The following is a 15,520-nucleotide window of genomic DNA, read 5'->3' as shown; positions in this document are numbered from 1 at the left end:
CTGTTAAATTTGTGTGTCACCTCCAAGAAGGGGTGAAACTAGCTTCAAGTATGTAAGCTATAATCGGCAAAACATTTTGGAGGAATGATAGTTGATGAATTTCAATTTAAACATACTCCAATCAATATTGAAGAGGCTGCAACAAATTGGAAGTCTTTCCGCGTAGATACAAGAAAGTCATACATTGGGAAACCATAATTTAGGTTGTCCCCTTGGTTGGTCTTTAAAAGACGATCCAACATGGTATACCAGGAGTGCTCAGGCTGGAGAATACTGCATTCCATATCATTATTTTAATCAAGTATGTTGACCGCAAGAAATATTCCTCACGAGATCTTGATGATTCCTATCTAGGTATAGCAGTTTTTTTAAGTGAATTTTGTAGATTCCGTACGAGATTCTATGTCCTTATAGTGAGCTTCTGAGAATTTTCAGTGCCGGTTCTTAAGGATACTGAGCGAAATCTGGGTATTCGTATCGAACATTAGAGGTTTCTTATGGGATCCAAGGAATGTACAGTTAGTTATACAGGATGCTGAGCAAAAAATGGCGATTCGTAGTAAACTGGTAAGTTTTCAAATGCATCCTATAAATTTCTTTCGAATTACTGTGGATTTTAAGTGGTATTTTGAGTATTTCTGGTGAAATCTCGAGGATTCTATGTAGTTTTTCAGAGGAATTTGGGGATTACCAGCGGTAGTCTAGAATGTCCTAATAGACTTTGGAGAATTTTCTATGAAGAATTGAGCATTTGCAGCAATTGCTTCAGCCGAATCTTAAAATGCCCCAAAATTCTTAGCACAGATGGGCAGATGTTGATTTTGCGCAGATGTCCTATCTAGATCCTAAGCAAGATCCCGAGAGTTCTGAGCAATATCATGTAGACGCCTAGAAAAATGATTCACTGTCCTAGCGGGTCCCTGCTTATTCTTAACGACCACATGAAGATTCCTATCGGGCTCTTGGGGTACCATAGTGAGACCTGTCGAACTGGCGTTATTCTTATGGTTGATTTACTACATAAAAGCTCAACTTTGATAACACAGATAAACTAATTTCCAATTAAAGTGATAAGAAGCTTATTTGTAAACTGTGCGAATTTATGGGCCACAGTTATGGATCATGTGGGTCTCATGCGGATTAAGGGTCATTTGTTGAGCACCCAATGTTATATATCATTTTGTAATAATTTCTCTTAGAATTTAGCATAACATCCGGATTATTGTGGTAAATCCTATTGGTGGCTCAATAGTCAATATAGTCAATATTCTGTGATTTTTTTTGTGGATCAATTGATTGCAGCTTTTTTTATGCGCCCTTTTGACTGCATTCAATCATTCGATATGAGATGCCTTACTGTGGAAAAAACATAATTTTGAAGAGCCATTTCCAAATAATCACTAGTGCTTTAAAGATAAGCTGATTTTTTGGGTTCATTAAATAAAAAAAAAAATCATTCGGTTTTGTACCGCTCTGAAGTATGGGCATCAGATTAAAAATGGTTTCCGTTTTTGGCAACTGAAAATTTCGACTTTGTTGCTAAATTCGGAATCCCACTTTTTCTGAAAATTATAAGCACAGATAACAGATGGCAATTCTTTCAAGTTTTACCGTTTTCAGAATTTGTAACAAAATGTGTTTCGCCTTCTTATTTTGATTGTTTATCGTTTTATAGTTCTGCTTCTAGTTCAACCTGTCACTAAATACTATTCTTACACATTTTTCAACTGCATCACTCTTCGGGGAAACGGGTCATTATGGGGAATGGCTTTCGGACAACAGGTTATTCGAGGAACTGGCATTCGAGGAAAATGAGTACAATCGGCGTCTACTACTATTTCTCTAAATTGTGAAAAAGTTCCCATATAGTTACAAAACTATTACAAACTTTGTTGTTCCGTATTATTTAGCACTTTAAAACGGATTTTGGTAGTGAATAAAGCACATAAATCAGCATGCTAGCTGAGAAACTTGCATGCAAGTTGACTGAAGTATTGAACAGTTGAAGTATTATCAACAGTTATTGTCTTAAAAAACTGACTTGCTATGACATTTTTTAAAACAGCAATAGAATCAGCGACCTCAAATCAAGTAAACAGCTATTTTTTTTTTAGCTTGCAATAAAAACTTGTTTCGTCATTTAGTTTGAAGATTTAAAGAGGAATGTTATTAAAATTTTGAGAAGATTTTCTGAAACGGTTTTAAAAAGCATACCTGGTACAATCATTAGAACCAGTCATGAAATGCTTAAAAATTTTGTTTAAGAATAATAAAATCAAATTATGTGTCTTCAGTAAATTTGGGATTGCTGAATCCCAAGTCACTCTCAAAAAATGCTCCAGCGCATCACAATGTTGTAGTGTAGGTCGTTTTATTGATGTTTTAACAAAGTTTATACATTGATTCATTAATTATTATGATAATAAAATCTACCGAGCATGTAGAATAGGACTTAATGTTTTGTAAAATGCAAAATTATTGGTTAACTCGATTTTTTAAACATACTTAAATCCTATATACAAAATTCATTGTTTCATTTATATGGCCAAATACAATACTTATCCAAATCATTGAAAAGTACCTTTTAAGTACCGAGATTTTTCCAAAGAATGTTGATTCTTATTCCATAGCACTTAAAAGCTGGTTTCTGTAGCAAATTGAGCACAAAAATAAGCATCCAAGCTGGGAAACTTGCATGCATGTTGACTGAATCAATAAATAATGCATTTACAACAGTCAATATCTAAAAACTGAGAGGGGCTATGACATTATAGAAAACGACAGAAAACGAAACATATTCAGCGACATCAAATAATGAGAAAAGCACGATTTTGGTCCTTCAGACGGTAGCTTGTTCTGCAGCGTAATTGAAGAAGTTTTAATTTTAGTTTCATAGATTCAATGACACGGACTTGAAAGAAATTTTTGGATTAATCTTAAAGTGATGCTTACAGAAATTCGAATGGTCATTTAAAAAAAGCACTATTATTTTGAAAACTTCTTTACAGAAGACCCTGGAGGTATCTTTGGAGAAAGATCTGGAAAATCTTTCAGGATCACTGGAAACGCATTGTAGCCAAACACATACAAAAACCCATAGAATAATCCCTAGAAGAGATTTTTTTGGGATGAGAATAAATTGTTTCAAATCAATGAAGAACTGCTGCACACTAGTTAAAAGTCCGAAAAACATACGTTTTTCAGTTTTCGATTCTTAACGTGATTTTAGAAGGGTGAAGAATTGGAGGGTATCTCATGAGCTTTGTTATAATATAAAATGTTTCGTGATCTAGCAGTGCCGAAAATATGTTCTTCTAAATTTGCTCAAATCGAGTAGCTGTCTCCAGCAAAGTTGTTTTTTTATTCTTATCATACACCAACTTTCTACAAAGGTTTGTTCAAAAGTTACAGAGCATGTTGTTTAGGATACTCCAAAAACCATTTTTTTTTTTGGAATAACTTTCTCTAACACGGTTTTGAAAAATGTTGATTCTAGAGAGTTGTCTACAATCTTAAAACCTTTTTTTCTCTAAGATATCAACTTTTTATCTCATCCTTAGAAGTTGTTAACGATTTTAGTTAAAAATAGTCTTTTTGTCTCAAAATATTGACTCCCAGGGAAATGCTTAACCTTGGTTGATTTGGGTAATCAGCTTGATTGAAGACTTAAGAAGTATATATGAAGAAATTAATAAGAATTGTATGTATATTTTTGTATGCCAATTTATACGTTGAATTAAGTTTGCACTAGTATACTTATTTATTTTTTTGTTTGCTGAATTTTTATTCGGTGCCTTGTCTGACGTCGGCGTACAGGTGCACAGGTCTACCCCCAATGAATGAAAATGACCCGCGACCTTTGTCCGAAATGGAAATTATTAGAAAAGCTCTTACGGCTGCCATCAAATGAAGCGAAAACGATTTGTCCACGGCGAGAGAACAGACAATTTTCTTTTCACGTGGAGTGCGAGTGCAAATATTTTGGCTGAAAAATCGAGTACCACCGACCCGCGGATTCGTTCCGGTCCCGTGATGGTGCGGGGGAGTCGTGAAAGAACTTGTGTACCTCTGGGTGGTTCTGGTGACAGCTCTTGCAAAAGCGTGACGCAAAAGTTGAAACTGTCGAGCTCGACTGTCGCCAGATGGTCGCCAAAGGGAATACCAGCCAGCCATTTGTAGACAGAAGAACGGCGACAGGCATCGCTCCGTCGCCGGTGATGGAATACTCCAGCTTCTGTCAACGCGCAATTGTTTGAAGCTAGCGCCTGGGGATCCGCAGTAGGTAGACCGACCGTTCCTCCGAAGAATCGAGAAAAGTTTTAATTAACAATGATTTTAGTTTGCTTTCGTAAATTGTGTTAGGAACCTAAATTGCTGATACATTATCGATGAGCAGCCATCCAGCAGCCGGGGGAATAATTCAGTCGTTGCGATTGCGGTAATGAAGGTAGTTTATATTCATTTAATCGGGGCAATCTGAAAAAGTGGCATGAGCTTCATTATCATCCTCGGCAAAGGAACTACACCCAATGGCACGTGAATACCATTAACTATGTCGAAAGACGTTGTGAAATAAAACAACTTCCATAAGTTCTCGAATTAGCTTTTTCTTTGCCTAATAGGTTTTGAGGTATTAAATCTCCCAGCACGGAACTCGCTCGAAACTTTCTTCTTACGCAATAAAGTAGGCCGCAGTCGCCAGCCAAAACAGAAACGACCTTCACCTCGCTAAAAGCACAAAGCACGGACGAATTAACACAACAGCACTTGCTAAGCCGTTCGCATTTGATGGCGTCCGTGACCATTGGTACGCAAGTTCATACAATTCATTCGTCGAAGACGGCGACAGGCTACTGCCTTGTTTAAAATATTCGACGATCCGTCCACCCGCACCTCAAGAGTGCGTTGGTCGATTTATTTCGGATTCCAGGGACTTTCGGGTGATTTAGTCATTGCTACGCGACAAACGACCGCTGAATAAATTACAACAATGTTGCTGTGAGTTCACTTTCCGCCAGGAAAAATGCGATATTACGTGATAATTGCTATCGATTTTGAGCGTTTGAGTCGATGCACGGCTTGGATTTGACCTTACATTAACATTATGTGGTGCTTTCTGGTTTGTCATTTCCGGAGAATGGGCTATGAAGATTAAATCATAATTAGCTTCGGCACGAATCAAATAAACAACAGGACTTATAATTACCTAAAACATGAATACACCGAATTTGGAGCTTTTGTTATGTTGATCAATTTTCTCACGAAGTGAAAGAACAAGGAACTAGAGGGCCATATGCCTCTTTCGTTTTTCGTTTGCCAAACTCAGGTTTGGTTTTCGGAATACATCATGATCTGAGAGAGAGGAGACAGCTCACTGACAGCTAGCAAGTTTTCTAGCCTTCTTCGACTTCTTTTTTCAGTTTTTGGGTAGTGCAATGCACGCGTTCACTCGTTGACGTTTAAGCGGTGCCGTGTTATTTATGTGACCATGGACACGTGTGAAAATGGCACCGCTCAAACGTCAAATTAGTGAACTCGTGCATCGGTCCATGGTCAGATGAACTTATTTTGGTCAAAATCATATTTACTTCATATTGTTCATTATAAAAAAGGATATGGATACGGAAAAATAATAGCAGTTTGCTAACACACAACTAAATTTAGGTATTCTACTTTTTAAAATATGAAATCATCGAAAAACACCTAGAAATTTGAATTACGTTTTTTTCAATTTTGACGCTTTTCCACGTTCGGCCCTCCGAATGTGCTAGTTTTCCAGTGACAGTTGGTGACAGGTTCCCTTGACTTTTGGGAGCTCGCAATCAAATTCAGCTGTCTCCTCTCTCTCAGATCATGATTGGTGAATCAAATTGTCATCAAAACAGGCGAAAAACACACAACAAAGCAAGCTCGCTCACAATCGTTCAAGGATACAATCCAAAGCAAAATTGTCATGACAATCACAGAGCCCAACATTGTTATTTAATGTTTCAAAATTTCAAAGTTTCACTAACAATTTCTCTAAAAAAAATCATTAATTCTGTAGAATTTTATATATATTTTGAAACTTCTACTTCAAATTCCTCTGTATTTTTTTCAAATAGCTTTCCCAAAAATTTTATTACGCGAAGTTCATCGAAAGTCCTTCGAAAAATATTCCAAAATAATCCACAAATCGCGTCAGAAATTTTTCAATGGTTTTATTCTGGAAATTCTTGTTAAAAACGCTGGATTATAAAAGAATTTTCTACGAAAAATCAAATGTCTGAAGCCTTCGAATCTTCAGAGTAAATTTGTTTAAACTGTTGAGAAAGGACTAAATAAATGGGAAAGGGGGAGGGATTTATTAAAATTTACGTGAAGAAATTTATAAGGGTTTTCCTTAAAACATTTCTTTAAATATTGTCAAAACCCATATTTTGGGATTGCATTTTGGTGCAACACAAGACCAGAATTCGTAGAAGCTTTCTGGCAGAATTCAAGGGAATCCAGAAGCCAAAGAAGAAACTTTGCTATACATACTGTAAAAGATTCTGACTACTTGAGAACTTTTTTTTTGTAATTCGTTATCTTCTTCTTCTTCTTTCTGGCATTACGTCCCTCCTGGGACAGAGCCTGCTTCTCAGCTTAGTGTTCTTATGAACACTTCCACAGTTATTAACTGAGAGCTTGCTGTGCCAATGACCATTTTTGCATGCGTATATCGTGTGACAGGTACGAAGATACTCTATGCCCTGGGAATCGAGAAAATTTCCTTAACGAAAAGATCCTCGACCAGTAAGATTCGAACCCACGACCCTCAGCATGGTCATGCGGAATAGCTGCGCGTATGATAACGAACAAAGGATGGAGGACTGCACTGGGGGATTGAATATGCGTGATTCATATAATGGTTAGGGCGGTTCAAAGTACAAAGAAGTTTGGAAATGCAATCTCTCATATTTTCTTACTATCCTTAGAGTAATAGAAATGTTATGTGAAATTTTCAGATTTTTTTGGTGGTGATTTGAAAGTTGCCCAAAAACTATGTACAGTTAACTCTCCTTTACTCGATATTCCGTATTTCGATATCAAGTAAGAGAACCATAGTAAAAGCTGGTTTTCACGGCTACCTCGATGGTCCCTTGAATCGCATTTGCACTGGTTTTGTGTTCTGTACCTCGATTCCTCCCTAACTCGACCCAGTAAACACAAACTCGTATACGATGGCGCATAAGAGTACAAAACTGGAGGCAATATACGTACATGCGCCATTAGGCTGCATGCAAAATGTGTGTATATCGCCTCCACATTTGTATTGTTATAGCCTATCATAAACGATTGTGTGTTTACTGGGGATGGTCCCTTCAATATCGAGTTAGGGAAAGATCCTGGACCGACCGGGAATCAAACCCACACACCTTCAGCATTGCTTTGCTTTGTAGCCGCGGACTCTAACCACTCGGCTAAGAAATGCCCTTCTGTCATAAGTATTATTTCAGTTTCATCATATAGGGTGCCGGTACCAATGGTTGTAATGTACCAGTAGATTGGACTATGGAATAAAACGTACATTTTTTGATAAAAACGACATGTGCTATTTTTGGTGGATAGATCGTCTCTAGTTTAGTCGATTTGCCAAATTTCAGCTTTTTATTTCATCAAAAAGTCATATAAATAATTAAGTTTACGCAAAAAATTTGCTCCCTTGCACCAATAGTTGCCGTCGTGTTCCAGTTGTGGATCAACGGATGGAAGCAGTTTTTAAAATGAATGTATAAAAATGAAGAAAAGTCCCAGAGATGTTCTTAATGCTTCATTCGTAAGATATTAGTTGCTGTTCAAAGGGAAAAATGTTAAACCTGTGTAAAAGTTTGCCTTTTTGTTTAAAATTCCTTGTATAATTCCAAAACGTCTACTACTGGAGCACTAGCGCAACTACTGGAACACGTGTACCAATAGTGGCTCAAGCGATTTTATGTTAAAAAATTAGTTTTATCACTCTTTTTATATTTTTCAAATATAGTAGAGGTTGAAATCTTTCTGCTGACGCCAAAAGATCTCTGCTAAGGCTTTTCGTTATTTTGTTATGATTTTTTATAGCTTAGGTAGTCCACTAATGGCACCGGCACCCTATGTATCTTGTCTTAATCTTAAAATTTTTGGGCAACCTTCATTTTTTTTTTCAAAAAAGCAGCAAATTGAACAACAAATTTTGTCGTCATAAGGATTTGAAGATGGTAATTTTTACTTTTTGTTTGCAATTTGAACCACCCTAATGGTGATGCCCCCCCATCCTGGTGGGTGTTGTTGCTTCGGTAATTTGCAACTTTTCACCGGTTTGCCAAGAGTCTATCCAGATGATGATCGTTTGTTGTTTTGCTCGACCTATGGAGCAAGGTCAGTGTGGGATTGAACTGGTTGGATCTACCACGTTGATCAGCATCCAGTTCCAGTGAGGATAATCGGTGGTTTACGAATACCAGTTGTAATTCGCAAGGGGAAATTTGCAGAGCAAGTTTCTCATCGTCGCCAACTTGTAATTCGCCATATCTGAGCTACTAATGACTTCGTCGCCTCAGGAAGGAGCGACAAAACAAACGGAACTCTGAAATTCCTCACAGATGCTCATCTAATCTTAGACTTAGAATAGTTCAGTTGCCTCAGCAGCATCATAGAACTCACCGTAGAAGCGAATATCAACTCTAATTAGATCCAATTTAGGTAAACGACTCAAGTTTCCGGTTGTCGAGCGTCGTTAGCGAGTAGCAGTTGGAAAAAGCGTAGAATTCCTTAGATATGTGCAGTAGTAATAAACGATAGTTGATGTGCGCTTGGTAGTAAGCGTGAAATATTTCAGTAATTGTCGCGAATTCTCTATCGACAAGAAATGTTGCATGAACTTCGTCGCTGTAGATTAATGGTTATGACGAGAACATTTCGTCGCATGAACACTTTCTAGTGTCGATTTAGCGCATAGTGGTATTGTTGTTTGCGTTTGACGTGCAAATCCAGTCTAACTGAGCTTCAAATGCGGTAACACAAAGTAACCAAAGGATACTTAGCTACCACGATGCATATCACCGCCAACCTAGCAAAGAAAATCAAATTTTGACTTCGCCTTCCTTGTTGAAAATCTTACCGAATTTGGTGTTCCCGCATTTGATATTTGCATTTCGAACGCACACAGCAATACCCTATGAAGAATCAGTCGCTAAAGGAAATTGAAGTTGAATTATGTTTCTGAGAAATACTAGGACTAGATGCCAAAATACAGATCAAGATCTATGGAAAAGCGAAAGCATGATTTGAGAACATTCCAAATTGGTAATTAACAAGATTTCAAATGTTGGCTTCAGATGGCAACACTACTCGATTGTCATTAAAAGAGCTAATCATGTTGGGATGTATCATTAAACTATCATTCAGTTTCGAAGTTATCGAATGTTCACCGAAGTTGAAGTAGGTGGCTGGTAGCACTGCTCAATGAAATGAAGGACATTTCAAATCCCAAAAGCAACATGACAAAATGAAATATTCAGTAAAGTAGCCATAAATTATTAGTTTTGTTCATTTATTGTCGTAGAGCACAATATTATAAGGCAATTCTCTTCAAATAAAGTTGATTAAATTCAATGTTTCACTTTTTATGCATGTTGAAACTTGAGCTGAATTTAAGTAAGTGTGTTACCCATTGTGTGTGGGAAGGTGAAACATAATTATTTTTTAAGCTAGCAACACTGGTCTAATGCAACGAATACAAGCTGAATAGCCTTAATTCAAGCTGAGGGTCGTGGGTTCAAATCCCACCGGTCGAGGATCTTTTCGGGTTGGAAATTTTCTCGACTTCCCAGGGCATAAAGTATCATCGTACCTGCCACACGATATACGCATGCAAAAATGGTCATTGGCATAGTAAGCTCTCAGTTAATAACTGTGGAAGTGCTCACAAGAACACTAAGCTGAGAAGCAGGCTCTGTCCCAGTGGGGACGTAATGCCAGAAAGAAGAAGCCTTAATTCATAACAAGCAAAATAGCAAATTTTAAGCAAAATTGAAGAAAGTCCCAATAATATTCTAAAACTTTCTTTTAGATACAACATTGTTGGTAAGCTGGCAACACTGTTGAAAACATAAAAAATATATCTACAATTTGTAAGATAACTAATATGCATCATCAGTTAAGTTAAATTAGTAGTTTGCAACACTTCTCATATGAACAAAGAGTAACTTATTGAGGGGTCGACTGAAAACCACGTGGTCATTCCTGGGGGTGGGGTTTGTTGGTTCTGGCTAATGACCACGGTCCATGCCAATTTTAAAATTTTTATAAAGACATATGACCACGAAAGCCCCCTTTCTCTCTGATGGGTCTGATATCCCCAAAAAAAATGAGCACGTGATAAATGGACAGCTCCCATCTCAAATCTAAAGTATGCCAACAACAAAAAATAAAATCAGAACGAAACAAAAATGTCAGGGGTGCTGAATACTTTAACCCTCTTATACCCAAATTTTTGTTTTCGATCTAAATATTGTTTTTCGTTATCTAAAATCATTCTAAACATGATTTGCGCAATGATTTATTTTTCTTCGCAAATTTATGAATTTTGATTTTTGATTTGTATTATTTTTATTTTTGAACATCCCTATCCTTTTAATTTTTTTCTTGAAGCCTCTTCTCTATAAGGTACCGTGGGGTAAGTGGATACAGAAAAATCAATAGTTAACTTCATTGTTATGTACAGCTAACGTGAATAATGTAACTCAAACTTTTTTCTGTGGATAACAAATAAGGGACTATTATACTTCAAACCGTCATTAATTTCGATTTTTCTGATTGTTATGTATTGAGTATAAGAGACTTGAAAATTTGCGCCAAATGATCCACTTGCCCCACCATGGTGGGGTAAGTGGATCACCATTAAAAAAAATCTGGTCTCGAAACAAATGTAGTGTGATTATGTTTAATAAGAATGATATTACCCTCGTTCTTGTTATTAGTGCTATAAATGTTACATTTTAATACTTTAAAATTAAAAAGTATCTTTATTTAATCAAAATATAATAAAAAGTATGTATATATTAGTTCATACTAATTTGAACAAAAAAAAAAACATTGTAACGAGAAAAAATTGAAGAAAATTCATCCATTTATACGCATAAGTTATACAGAAGTATTGTAGGATTATTCCTAACGATATTTTCGAAAAATACTCTTGGTTTAAAATATTAGTTACATTTACTTTTGAATAACAAACTGAAATCCTTCTATTTAATTTATGACTATATGTGTATCATCTGTCTAGAACAATTTATATGGTCAAATAAGGTACGATACTATGCTTTCGATTGGAAAATTAGTATATTTTGCTCTTTTACAACTCAGCTTAGATAAACCACGAAGTTTCGTGTGAATTTTGAAATTATTATTCTTTTTATATTTTTTTTATACCAGAAAGGTTATAAAAACTTTTAGGTGGATTAATTCAAATTTTATATGGTCGATTTGACAAATTCAAGCTGGGAATAGACCTAAATAAACATTTGCGGATATTAAAGCTTATTAAAATTCTCGTAAGCAGTCTGTCAATAAATGATAATTATTCTTGATCCACTTACCCCACCCCATTAAAAAGTAGGGGTAAGTGTACCATGTCCAATATATTTGTATTTATTTATAAAAATGACATAGTTTTCATTGTGATTCACTCAATTAGAACTGAAATGTCCACCATGTGTCGAAAAAATAATAGAATTCGATTTTAGACAGAGATACATTGGAATTTTGATTGATGGAAAACAATTTTCAAATTAATTACTTTTTGCAGCTAACAAGTTTGCTTGTGTTAGTGTACGTGTAGTACCAGTTTTGCAATAGTATCAGTGTGGCCGTAAGAATATAACCTAAAACGAAGCAATGGTGCGAAAACATTCAACATATTCAAGTATTTATGCTTTATATTGACAAATGATCCACTTACCCCACTGATACACTTCCCCCACTGTACCTTACTTTTGACAATATGATTATTTAAATTTTTTTCTGGAACATTTTTTATTTTCCGTGTAACTAACGGAAAAACAGATTTGAAATTATTTCACTACCATCAGGCTCTTCTTCTGTGACAGGTTGATCGTAAAAGGTACGACTTTTTTATAATACACGTCAAATGAATCCCAGGCATTTGTAGGTTATATAAGAATACAATTTTTCAAACAATTTTTAATAATACAAATAAGTTTCAAAAATCATAAAAAACTTTTCTTATATGCGTGTTATGAGTTAAGGTTTAAGCCAAAAATAAAATCATTTTAATTTCCGAGCTGTGATAAAATACACAAAATTCCAAAGTGTACCCCGTCTAAAGGCGGGGTTGAGTATTAGAGGGTTAACAAATTTTACAATAAATGGCACATTCTGGAAAGCTATTGTTGAACTTTTATATAGGTGTGATAAGCGGATTAGTTTTGCTAAAGACATATGAGCTAGTATTGATTTAAGTTATCTCTAACCAAAAGAACAAGCTTGTTCCTCAAAAAACTCTTATAGAACTATGTATCTATTTTTTTCTTAACTTGAACAAAATAAGGCACTGTTTCTGACAGAATATTTTATGGTGCGGGCCTCCTCCATCCTCTGACACTAAGAAGACTAGTATTTTCAACAATTAAGTGTGATTTTTAGGCTGGAAAATTCATCACTAGAGTACATGACGATCAAACTTTTTTTCTGACTAGAACGAAACCTTCAAACTTTTTTGCTTAGTACATTTGCAAGGAAAGTTAAAAAATATAACAAAAATTATACTGTACAGTGGAGTTATGCCAGAGTATACTACATTTATCAGAAGTTATCTAAGAAGACTTCATATCTAACACCAGCAGCAATAAATACATTCTGAAACTTCTGTAAAGTCGTCCAATTCAATTCTATCAAAAAAAAATTATGTTATTTTATATCTTCTGAAACAGTTCGAATATAAATGTCATGTAAACATAAATGAAAACAGTGTTTTATACAAATTTGACGACCTGTAGCTGAAACTTGTGACGTGCTGGAACATATCTGAGAATGGCATCAGATACAGCAGTCCAAAATCTTTAGAGACACATAATTTGATCCTTGAGACATCCAAAAATGTCATTTCTGTTACGCTGTGTAATTGTTTATTAAAAAGGGGCGTTACCATTGATTTCGGTCGTAAATAAAGTTGCAACAGTCGTAAAAAGAAAATCGTTAAAAGGCTCGAAGTTTACTATTACTTTCGTCTTAGGCACTGTGCTTGGGCACTTTTGTGGGAGCAGGCCATTATCCTTGATTGAAATTTATGACCGTCTCAGCAAACGTCTACTCAATAATTTGCATAAACATCCATGTCGAGCGCAAACTTTGTTGAGCTTCGTTCATTAGACTCTTGTCCACCGACTGCGCGTAGTTGTGTATGCTTAGCCTGTAACAAGTGGCTGTCCTAGGCTTTTTCCAACTGAGAATGTAGTTCTACACGGAGAACTGAGGCAAAGGAGCCTTAGCACACATGCAATGCACAACACCATCCCGTTGGTTGATCACACGACCGGTTCTCCGATGAAAGTAGCCTGCAATTACAATGCCTTGATATGGTACCTCACGTTATTGAAATGCAAATTACACTCTGCCGGAGTAGGATAAAGCGTCTGACTCATACTTTCATCTGATCCAACTTGATGGCACAAAGTAGCTTTAAAACACGTTTTAACACTCCCACTTTAAACTTTCCTACTCATTGTGTGCTTTGTTTCATGGCTTTGGTGTCCTCTTTTTAGCTGTGGTAATGGTTCTAACCTTAATTTACTAATTCTTTCCATTATTTGTTTTTATGCTTTCAATTATTTATTCTAAATGCTTATTTAACGTTCTGTTAATACGAACTCTAATATTTAAAAAATATTATTCATTTTTATATTTTCTCTCTTTTCTTTTCGTATGCCTTGATTTTTGAATTGGTTTGTGCAACCACTAATCGAACAACACAACACTCAAACAAATATCAAATGAAACACCAAAATCTATTAACCGAACAATTGGGCCCACTGCTTTCACGCTTCCAAAAAAAAACGCAAAAAAAACAATAAAATAAAAGATGCCCCAATCGGACGGGGGATACGTGTCGCTTACGGGCGGCCCCCAGTCGGTGTACAATTCGACGACGGAGCCCCAGTCCGCGTCCAAATCGGTCATGGAAACGGTCAAACGGGTCATCGGAACGGCCATCGGCGCCCAGGACAAGCACGCGCTCATTGAACGGGACGGGGCCCAGCCGTACATCATCAGCAGCAGGTAAGGCAGTCTTCGTAGTTTTAGGGAAATTTTTGATTTATATTAAGTGTTTCTTTGCAAGGTTTTCTTCTTAAAATTATCCTTCCTCCCACATTTACTTCATCTTTCACTTATCATTCTACACACGACGAGGTATGATCTTGCATGATTTGTTTTGACGTTTTTGCGAATTGAACTTGTTTGTCTGTTTCGTACGTTTTCTGTATTATGCCGTGTGTTTGTACCGATTTTACCACTTTTTCACCTCTCAAAAGAGCTTTCAACACATCACATTATCATTATTCATAAATTGTATCATGTATTCTGAATTCTTTTAATAATAAGGTTTCTGAAACTGGAAAGGATCTCTTGAAGCCCAAGTAAAATTGAAGCAAATGTCAATACTAAAAAAATAGATTTTTTTTTTAAATAAAAGAAATTGAAGAAAATAAAAACACATAACTGTTTTATTTCGTAAATAAAACAGCTGAGTTTTTATTTATTTTTATTTTGATTTGTTGATTGTTTTGGAGAAAACTATTTTTCAAGTTTTGAAATTATCTTCATTTCTACTTGGACTTTATGACCCTTCAAACGTATAATTATCATCCTAAGGATGTAAAATTGGAATAAAAAGAAAAAAATGAACAGCCGTGCAAAAAAAAAATGGTCCAAGTGTTGTACGGGACTTTATGGGTAGTGTGAAGACGAAAATTCTTGCATTTGGATTTGGAATTGAAATTGAATAAAACAAACATGGGAAAATTTTTATAACATGTTTTATTGTTCTCCCTGAAAGTTTGAAGATGATTGGTGGTTGAACATGCGAATTTCGCTAAATATTTGTGTGTCTCGCAATTTGATTCCGTACACCCTTTAGAAAAAGGATTGTCTCAGTACAATTTTAAAAGTTAACATCAAAATATGAAAACATTTCATGTTTTCAACTATATTTTTCAACCTATATGTTGAAACCATCGAATAACATTCCCCAGCTTCAACCACAAGTGCAAAAAACCTCCATTGCCACTTCTTGCAAGCATTCCAGAACATCTTACTAAATGCCGTCAAACAAAAAGCACTCCGCTGTAAACACACGAAAGCTTTCTTCCCTGGAGGAATCACCTTTTATTTCAACCCCATCCCCGTCTCTTCAGAATGTATTCTACATTTTATAGAGCTTGATTCGCCGCTCGCTTCGTGAATGGTGACAGTGTGCCATTCACGACCACGCCTAGAAGTT

At 35.9% G+C, this 15,520-nt stretch overlaps 1 protein-coding gene across 15 annotated transcripts in view; it reads left to right on the top strand.

Annotated features, from left to right (window-relative positions):
* Positions 1–15,520, top strand: part of LOC5564541 (protein NDRG3) — a 162,987-nt gene that overhangs the window by 56,529 nt on the left and 90,938 nt on the right. For 6 of the 15 annotated variants that reach the window (XM_021846945.1, XM_001648840.2, XM_021846946.1 and 3 more), the window contains one exon: positions 14,102–14,298. The exons of the other annotated variants lie outside the window; for them this stretch is intronic. In XM_021846945.1, coding sequence (XP_021702637.1) covers positions 14,102–14,298 — 197 coding nt within the window. Of the gene's footprint in view, positions 1–14,101; positions 14,299–15,520 lie in introns of those variants that run through there. 15 annotated transcript variants of the gene reach the window in all.

Source organism: Aedes aegypti, chromosome 2 (genome assembly GCF_002204515.2).
Source record: "Aedes aegypti strain LVP_AGWG chromosome 2, AaegL5.0 Primary Assembly, whole genome shotgun sequence".
Taxonomy (NCBI): Eukaryota; Metazoa; Arthropoda; class Insecta; order Diptera; family Culicidae; genus Aedes; species Aedes aegypti.
The sequence above is the reverse complement of the archived record's forward strand: the minus strand, read 5'-3'. Positions and strand labels throughout refer to the sequence as shown.